This window comes from Stylophora pistillata, chromosome 14 (assembly GCF_964205215.1).
Source record: "Stylophora pistillata chromosome 14, jaStyPist1.2, whole genome shotgun sequence".
In the NCBI taxonomy this organism is placed as follows: domain Eukaryota; kingdom Metazoa; phylum Cnidaria; class Anthozoa; order Scleractinia; family Pocilloporidae; genus Stylophora; species Stylophora pistillata.
Window position 1 is genome coordinate 23,237,042 of NC_142532.1, and position 10,029 is coordinate 23,247,070.

General features: G+C 39.8%; 1 protein-coding gene across 4 annotated transcripts in view; it reads right to left on the reverse strand.

Annotated features, from left to right (window-relative positions):
* The window catches only part of LOC111325611 (ribitol 5-phosphate transferase FKRP), an 11,024-nt gene extending 1,127 nt beyond the window's left edge, over window positions 1-9,897 (reverse strand). Inside the window, exons 1-3 of one of the 4 annotated variants that reach the window (XM_088745036.1) lie at window positions 9,796-9,856; window positions 5,576-5,652; window positions 1-1,055 (exon numbers count right to left, since the gene is read on the reverse strand). The exon at window positions 1-1,055 is cut by the window's left edge and continues 1,127 nt beyond it. In XM_088745036.1, the coding sequence (XP_088601162.1) occupies window positions 237-953 (717 nt within the window). In that variant the 5' untranslated portion in view covers window positions 954-1,055; window positions 5,576-5,652; window positions 9,796-9,856 and the 3' untranslated portion in view covers window positions 1-236. Of the gene's footprint in view, window positions 1,056-2,752; window positions 2,772-5,575; window positions 5,653-7,101; window positions 7,266-9,795 lie in introns of those variants that run through there. The other 3 variants (XM_088745035.1, XM_022929445.2, XM_088745034.1) reach the window with 3 other exon arrangements.
* Window positions 9,898-10,029: the final 132 nt, after the last annotated feature.

Here is a 10,029-nt window from a genome sequence, read left to right on the forward strand (position 1 = left end):
CTGATCTGGCGCAAAACGAGAAATTTCAAACAGACATTTCTTTATCTTGGCAGCCGTTGCTAAGCGATTTTCAGCCAAACATTTTCAAGTAATTTTGCCCGGGGCAATTACAAAAATTAAGAAAAAAATTCCCTCTGTCTTGACCAATCACAATTCAGTAATTTTGCCCTTATATGATAAGGAATAAAATGGATCTTCGCTGTGGTTGCTAGTAACGCAACAGACATAACATTGCGTTACTTACAAGTGACAGGTTTTACTTCTTTCCACCAGTCGTCAGGGTAAAGGTATCGTTGAATTGTAAGGCCTTCTCTTGGAGCCGGTAATTTAAAATAACCAAATCGAACCATAGGAAGAGGTTTCTCTACTAGTCTCGCCGGGTACGTATCATGTAAATTATAATTCAATGCAAAGAGCCAAGTTTCTAGTCCAGCACGTTTCATCCATCCACGATAATTATAAAAAGCAAACAAATCTACTTTGATATGAGGCTGATCATCCTTGTAAACTTTCATCACGTTGCTTGTGATCCACCTTCTGTGATAAACTTTCAATCCGTTGTCTTCGAAAGCGGTTAAAAACTTGTTAAAATCCATCGTGGCGAATATCCCCGAGCCGTTAAAACCAATATCTACGTCATTGTCCCATGGCAAAGGACCGTGCGCCCGCACAGCGCCAAAAACAGATCCGTATACGAGCCAATGGTCTATACCAAAGTCGTCAAGAATCTTATGCACTGTATACGCCATCTTCAAAAGCTGTCCTTTTTCTTTAGAATCGAGGTATTGACACGGCTGAGCTGAGAAAAAAGGATGATTTCCGGTGTAGAGACCGTAGTTTTTTAAGTTCATTGTGACATAGAGTGCCACCACAATTAAAAGAACTACGGTGAAGAGTATGTAGCGGCAACGGACTTTGGATAAATAACTCCGTGTGGGATCCCCAATTCCCATCTTGTATTGAATCGAAACCACTGTATTCAAGCGGTTTGTGTCCTGATAAAGACAATCCGCGAGGGCTTTGAGTAAATGATGAAGAATTCGTATGACGAAAAGCTGTGAGGAAAAAGGAAATTATATCAATTTGCGTAGTTGTGCATGCTGGCCAATATACTAAAATCGTCGTGCACCGTCATGATAATAGGGACCTTAAGAAACCACGACGGCGACGGCAACAATGACGTGAAAAACAAGAGATCTAATCGGCAGAACGATAGCTCAGCACATGCGGTTTAAAACTTTGTGCAATTCTTAGCCGTCCTATTCAAAACAACAACTTGAAATCGCCAAAATTTGCGTCGTCTGCGAACCGAAACCGCGACGGCAAATTTTTTAAATTTCCATTTGGAACTCAACGGCTACTTTATACGTCATGCTGAAGTTGAGTTGTGGCTCTGTATGAGACAGTAAGCTCCTGCAGCCATTTTTGAAATTCTAACTAAGAGTAGAAATTCATTTTTTAATCGAAGTCTTCCTTAGCGTCGTCGACGTGGTTTCTTAAGTTCCCTAATATGGGAAATACAGTACAACCTACGCAAGGGTTGGTCAAGAGGTAAACTTGACCCATATTTTTGCACATGGCTTCATGATTTCGCGCCCGAATACTCTGTTCTTCACCAGGGAATAACCAAAACGGGGATAACTAAAACACTACGACAGCGACGATCTTCTCTTTATAAAACGCTCAGAGATCTTACAGAAAGTATTGTTCATTTCCAGGGAAGGATGGGAGAGAGAATTACGTTATTTATCGGCTAAAGGTCGTGACCGTAGTCTTTGCTTAAAAATAATTTGGATATATCAACATAGTTGAAGTGGTAAATTGGCCACCGTAACGATTACAAAAGCTGACGTTTCGAGCGTTAGACCTTCGTCGGAAGGCTTAAAAATGCTGCCCAGCTGGCAAAACAAGATATATTTCTAAAAATTTGCAACGAAGCTAGAGATGTTCTGCAAAGCGACTCAACACGAAACGGATACCACCCGCTGAGAAGGGGCCAGATGGGTGACTGCCTGTTCCCAGAAGCGATCAGATCGCAGGCGAACTGAGCAAAAAAATAACAAGATTTATCTAATAGGTCGGCAGCAAAGTTCGGACGGCGTCATAATTTTCCTTAGCCTCTTAGATCAAACAAGGTTACATGGATTGCAGCATCTGCATCAAATCGAAACGTTTGTATGAAATTGGCTTGGTCTTCCTTCACGGCCAATTTAGCTAAAAATGATGCTTCTAAAGCGCGTTTCTTGAGAGTGTTTCAAACCCTTACTTGCCGAGCCGGATGTGATATTTTGAAATTCTAATCTACGGGAACTCTAGTGCTTTCTGAAATTTTTATCGTCGAATTTCATATCTATATTGTAAGCTAGCTCTAGCGGGTGTTACGAAAACGAAGACCATCGAAAACGAAGACCTAAGACCCGGTCTTCGTTTTCGCACGAAGACCCCTGTAAACAGAAAACCGTAGAAATTACAAGTTAAATGCACATTAAACAGTAACAACGCTTAGTAATATAATACATTACACTTCACGCGTTTCTTCCCATTATTATACTGCCCGTATTATTATACTGCCCGTATTATTATACTGCCCGTATTATCATACTGCCCGTATTATCATACTGCCCGTATTATCATACTGCCCGTATTATTATACTACCCGTATTATTATACGGCCCGTCCCGTCAGTGTTCTGTTTCGCTATGCGAGCCAATTTGGTGTTGATATTCTCGAGGGTTTCCTCGGGTAAACTTACCACACATATACTATTGATCTGGAACAGCAGGCAGAATTCCAACGCCAGCCGCCTTTGATTTATAGTTAGCATTGCGTGACAGAATGACAGAGAAGGTGTTCTGTACAGGAAAAATGACTCTTGAGTTCTGTCAATGAATAATCGATTTCTACTGTATTTCGTAGCTAAAATAGATTCTGACGGTCGTTAAGCTTTCTCTGCTGGAAAATTCTCGTTAAAAAGTAAGCAATTCTTTTGGCTAATGCAGGGTCTTCGTTTTCGTACTACGAAAACGAAGACCCTTTCTTAAAAGCCCGAATAAAGCCCGCTTAACCTTAGGAAGGCCCTAAAATATTCCGATCACTCCTTCGATGGGGATGTCTGTTCCAAATTTGGACTCATTGCATAGAAAAACAAATCGAAGAGCCGAAAGCAGTGGTAGCGGAAGAAAGAACAAGAAAAACCACGCGCGAACTGTCTTAGCATATCAAAAGCTGAAATAACAATTACTAGTGCTCAGGGTACGTCTACAATCGTACTTTCAAAGGATTTTCTGCTTTCGATAGAGGGTCTTCGTTTTCGTACTACGAAGACCTGCATTAGCCAAAAGAATTGTTTACTTTTTAACGAGAATTTTCCAGCAGAGAAAGCTGAACGACCGTCAGAATCTATTTTAGCTATGAAATACAGTAGAAATTGATTATTTATTGACTGAACCCAAGAGTCATTTTTCCTGTACAGAACGCGTTCTCTGTTATTCTGTCACGCAATGCTAACTATAAATCAAAGGCGGCTAGCGTTCGAATTCTGCCTGCTGTTCCAGAATAATAATATGTGTTGTAAGTTTACCCGAGGAAACCCTCGAGAATAGCAACATAAGATTGGCTCGCATAGCGAAACAGAACAGACAAGACGGGCCGTATAATAATACGGATAATAATGGGAAGAAACGCGTGAAGTGTAATGTATTATAATACTAAGCGTTGTTGCTGTTTAATGTCTGTTCAACTCGTAATTTCTACGGTTTTCTCTTTACAGGGTCTTCGTTTTCGTACGAAAACGAAGACCGGGTCTTAGGTCTTAGGTCTTCGTTTTCGAGGGTCTTCGTTTTCGTAACACCCAAGCGCTAGCACCTTTTGGGGGCTGGCGACGTTCCGGATTAAAAAATTAGCCTTTTTTTCACACATTGAACTTAGACACAGGGGCCAAATCAAACTCGCATAGACTGAAAGAAAGGCGTCTATAAATCAGCTTACTTTCCTTCACTGAACTTCAAATGTACCATACCATAAGTAAAAATTGGTTCACGCAGTTAAAGGCGAAATGTCTCTTATTAAATAAACTGAATTCGGCTACAATTTGAATAAGACGAATTTCAATGAAAAGTTTGACCGGTCCAAATTTACCTTGGTCAGCCTTCGAATTCGAATAAAAAAAGAAGTTAAGTTTCCAAACTGTGATGTTGCGTCGGCAGGGGGTACACGTGTCATAAGACAATTTGCCGGTTTTATCAGCAAAATCTTTCAAAGATAGAATAAATATATGAAGTTCATATATTTTGAACTGCGGTATTAGATACGTATGAGGCACGATCCTCGCAGTAGATAGCGCTATTTATGCAATAGCGAAAATCAGACCTGAAAAAAAAAAAAAAAAAAAAAAAAAAAATCAGGCCTGTACGGGACTCGAACCACTGACCTCTGCGATACTAGTGCAGCGCTCTACCAATTGAGCTAACAAGCCAACTGGGAGCAGGCCGTTAAGTTGATTCGTAATAAATCCGTGAAAGTGATAAATGAGATAGAATAAATGGCCTGCTCCCAGTTGGCTTGTTAGCTCAATTGGTAGAGCGCTGCACTAGTATCGCAGAGGTCAGTGGTTCGAGTCCCGTACAGGCCTGATTTTTTTTCAGGTCTGATTTTCGCTATTGCATAAATAGCGCTATCTACTGCGAGGATCGTGCCTCATACGTATCTAATACCGCAGTTCAAAATATATGAACTTCATATATTTATTCTATCTCATTTATCACTTTCACGGGTTTATTACGCATCAACTTAACGGTCTGCTCCCAGTTGGCTTGTTAGCTCAATTGGTAGAGCGCTGCACTAGTATCGCAGAGGTCAATGGTTCGAGTCCCGTACAGGCCTGATTTTTTTTTTTTTTTTTCCAGGTCTGATTTTCGCTATTGCATAAATAGTGCTATCTACTGCGAGGATCGTGCCTCATACATAAAATCTTTCTAGTGAGTTCTTCACCAAACGTCAGCTTTTTAGAAACTATCGACGGTGGCCAATTTACAATACTAGCTACTCAGTTGATAAAACCAAGCAGTATCTCGAACTAGTTTCAGACGATTTCAAATGGAATATACAGACACTGGCATATTTCTTCATTACACAAAGCAGAGTTCCCTCTATTAACTCTGCACAAAGGTACTTGACATCAAAACCACCTTCGACATCCACGTCAATTTTTACTTGTTGGACGTCGCTCGAATTTCGTCCTCATAGTTCATGCAAAGGCAAACCTCTATGTCGCATCATTTTAACACATCTTGGCGCACTCATTTAAACAATATTCATGATTAAATTTTTCTAGGTTACTTGTTTACATTTTCCGTCAGGAACAATTGTGCGAATTCAATATTGTTGTGGTCACAGTGACGGCTAGTCAGCGGCCTGTCAGAACAGTGGTTAGACGTGATCAATGGGACTGTCGACGAAATATAGGTTTCCATAGGCTACTTTGCTAAATTTAGATCGCCCTGTAACACAAGCAATAAAGTTCCGATCGAAAATTACTGAGATATGAGTGAAAGAAAAATAGAATTGCTGAACTAACCTTTTTGAAACTCTGTTTAAGATTTAGTGTTAATCATTCAAGGCAAAGTGGATTTGGGAGTCTTCATATGACTCGGCCTGTTTCGTAGAAACAAAACGATGAGCGAGCTATGAGCAGCAGAAAACTTTACCCTTCTAATTGTTGTTACGTGAATAACAAACCCTTGTCTCCACTAGCCGGTATCACAATTTACAAAATTACCTGGACCAGAAACGAACGAGACAACAAAATAAAATCCATTAAAAAATTTCTAAGTGGAGTCTCGCAGGATTTGAGCCGCAATCAGCGCTTACTGACGAGTGGTTTTAACAAAGCCCTAGTCGTTAAAACAAAACAAAACAAAACAGTCTAGATATTTTGTGATGCAGATCAATTTTGGATAATGTCTTACTGTTCTACGGCATTATTTGCACTGAACCACGATGCGGACTCACAGTAGCAAAATACGGCTATGGTTTTGCTGACGCAAAGCCGGTAGTTTGCGACACGCCTCCAGCGAAGGGAAGTTATTGACGAGAGGCAATAAGGAGCTTAAGAAACCACGACGACGAACGGAGGACGACGACCGGAAGTATCGAGAACGTCACTGCGCAAGCGCGAACCAAGAATTACGTTGTCGTCTTATCGTCGACTTGAGATGGACCAGTTTCACGTCGTCGTGAACTTCTGAACTTTAAAGCAGTTTTTCTTATCAAAAGGTGCGGCTTTATTGTCGTTTTTTTGACAGTCTATGGCCGGTTGGAGTTTGTATTCGCTTCTTCGGTTGATTTAAACCTCCCTGTTCAGTTTTCTAAACAAATAAAATTCGAAAACCCACTAATTCATTTTCCTTCTTCCGCACAACAGATGTCAAGTCAAGCGGTGAAAGCGACCGCGTTAGGTTTAAATTTATTTGAGCATATTTTATGAAAGAGTGCAGTTTATCATTTTTATTGAATGAAAAGGTTTAAATGGCAGTGCAATACACCTCTGCGTTCGGTCAAAAGCTATTTGTATGGCACTGTCGGTTTATTGCTGCTAAAACATTTTGCGTGTTGCTGTTCTTCCGTCGAGACGCTTTAAACAGCAAAGAATTCTTCAGATCGGTGTGTCAACATGAGTTTGAATACCTCTCAGGTTTTGCGAATCTATTTTCGAAATGTTTGATAAAGATCTAGATTCACAGCCATAAAAATTAATTCCGACAAAATCCCACGGGAAAAAATAGTATTCCTGTGTGAAGCGCGACGGCTGATCTGTGCCGATCGCTAGCTAGCATTGATTAAAATTGACAGACTTGTGTCGTTTGCTCGCCAAAGGAAGGAGCATCAGAGGTAGAACATATCAGGCTAAAGCATGTTGAAAATCAGGCAAGCCTTGGGCAAAAGAGGTTTGTTTATACCAGCAACACTTAGAACTGAATTTAAATCTCATATAACTTCCGTAAAATTTACATTTTAAACTTTTATCATGCGCAAATTATTGTAAATAAAGCTAAAGCTTAACAATTCCTTGGACTTTTGCTGTTCAAGAATTGAATGACTTACACTCTCGAACTTCCGATAAAGGTGAAAATTTGATCCAGGACTGAGAAGAAGGTTTTGGAGGTCTCTGAACGATGTCATTTCTTAAACTGACGAAGCGAGAACAAACAAAAATTTCAGACGTCGTCGTCCTTGAGCAACTTCACTGCTTAAGTTTCATTTTCCTGCTAAAAACGACGTCCTCGTTCCAGACCCTCCGTGATTACTTGACGTCGTCGGCGTCCCTTTCGTCGTGGTTGCTTAACCTCCCTAATTTTAATGCAGTACGGTTTTGAATATTTGATGAACTCTCAAAGGAGGCAAGGGTCATTATTTTCTCATTACGAAGTGCCCATGTTATTTAGATAACATTTGTTGTATACTACAACAAACCCAACCCTTGGATGCTGAGATAAACACCAAATGGAGATATAAACTCTGGGCATCACGAATTAAGACCAAAATTTCGAAGCCTTTCTATGCTAGATTTTGCTTTGCTTTGTGTTATGAGCTTAAAAAATCTGGTATATAATTCGATTTGGAAGAGCCCTTGTTTCAATTCATTGGACACGCTTCACTTCTTTTAGATCACATACACGGAATTTTTACGAAAATTCTTATGCAATGGCGAATTTTAAAATACCAGTAGCGTAAATGCATGTAAACAGCATATATTTACTCACAACACTCATTTTTCCCCCTTGATTATGAACCACCTTAGTTTATAAAAAAGCGACTGAGATCCCTTTTTTACAGCTATGCAAATATTTGAAGTGTTCAAACGGTTGAAAGAAGACGGCAAGAGTTTCAGTTTTTGGACTTAACGTTTGCCGTTAACTGTTTGCTATAACTGAGATGGTGAAAAACCAGCCGGTTTTTTAGATGAAAGGAGAGCTCTCTTGACTGCTCATTCCCGTGTGATCAAAATGTAGAGAACATGCCATTGTTCTCCTATAAAACGATCAAATCAAAACTCAATGAGAATTTTATCATGGAACACCCTAGGATACGACAGCACGGGTCCTTCCACTTTCGAAGCAAACAAATAAACGGAAAATGTTCGCTACAAGAATGTTTTAACGAAGAATGTTTCTTTTTTCCGACTTTAACGCGCGAAGAGAACATTTGCTAATAAGTGAAGTCTAGCCTTGGGGCATATTAGCCTTCTCCGCCAGGAATTTCATCGATCAACACTTTTGCACTTAAGGAACTGATGAACCGAGTCAGGGGAGGCAAAATGAAAGCACCATTATGCGCATTTTTTACCTCGCAACCCTTATGTATTTGGTGAAATGCGTTGGATCATAACTCAGGTCTGACAAATTAATATTCTGATGTAAATGAAGATGGAAAATATTCGGTTGCCAAGGACAAAAGCATCATTCTACTTCACCTCTTAAATTTTATGACCGGACATCAAAATCTAAATTAACATTTCTGCTAATTTTATCCTCGAGATTATGTGTAGACAAGTCGCGGTAAAAATGGCATTTCAGGGGTGAATCGCCTTGTCCATGCCTATACACGGTAACACCTCCCACAAAGAGCCGTTGTAAATACAACGCGCTATGCTTTGAACTTCAAGAATTATTTCGTTGAATTTTACGCATAAAATGACAGGTAAACTCGTTGACTGTTCATGAATAAAAAAATTGGCTGGTCTTCATTTGACAAGACTACGCTTGGACCCTTTCAAAGTGGATGTTTCCGAAGGACAAATACACTTTCTGTATTTACAGTTGCGCTTTCGGTCAAATGAATGCAAAGTAAGTTTTTCAACGTCTGTAGGTTGTCTACGTGACGTTTAAACAATAAAAATTTGCCAAGTCTTTTAAAAGCTCTACGATGGATTGCACGAAGTTTAAATTGCCATGATAGGTAAATTCTCTCCGAATATATGTGACACAAGCCGAGATCTTAGCAACATCTCCAGAAATTTAATGAAAATTCGGAGTTGTCAAGGTAGAAAGAACGCTTATTTGAGTCGAAACCTCTATAGTCCACGGAGCGAAATTGTTGTCAAACACATTTCAGATTACGAATAACTTTTGAACGCATGAACCTGTAAGAAATTAAGATCTTTGATTGGCGCAAGACTTTGTGCGAACAGCCGGAATACGAATGAAAGCTTTTTTAATACGGTGCGTTATCAAATGGAAATTTAATCAAACAATTATCATCTGTGTTAGGGTGGAAAGGAGATAAGGAGATATCCCTTAAATCCGCCTCCGTCAAATTATATCTTATCGCGGAGACATAGCAGCACGGCGAAAGGAAATCGACAGGTTAATTTGGCGATGAAAGAAAACTCTTAGATACCAACATTATATCCAAACAATTAAAAGACAACGTGCAATAAACGCAAACGTGTCATCTTCATTACTCACGGTAGACTACTGAACATGCAATATCATTAACCACCTGTGTCGATTCTACGGTCCCTGTCTTAGACTAGCAGGGCCCTAAAAATATTAAACATCAATGAAATGAAATTTCAGAGGTATACAAGTTGAGGCAGTAACTCGATCTGTCGAATTTTCATGCGGAATAGACATTCGAAAGCGATACTTTCCATTTAGGTTGTACTCCTGTACGATCTAACGCATCACGTAAATCCTGGATGTGATGGTTTTCTCTTTTCTCTTTTACCACCTAAATTAATTGTATAATCTAGTTCTAAGGATAAGTAGTCCGTCAAATAATAGTGCATGAACTTACGTGCCACGTCTACTCGCGCGCCAGCGTCGAAAGATCACGCAAGAAGGGAAGAAAAAATAAGCAGGCCTCGGGTTATGCACGTGACCAATAAAAGAAGTGCGCATTTTAGAACAAATACATTAGTACGACGGCCGTTTATTTATTTTCTTGACGTGTTGTCGTTTCCGCATAGTTGTATTTATTGTTTGTGGTTTTTCTGTTCGTTTGGCAGTTGTGCTTTCAGATAACGTTGAA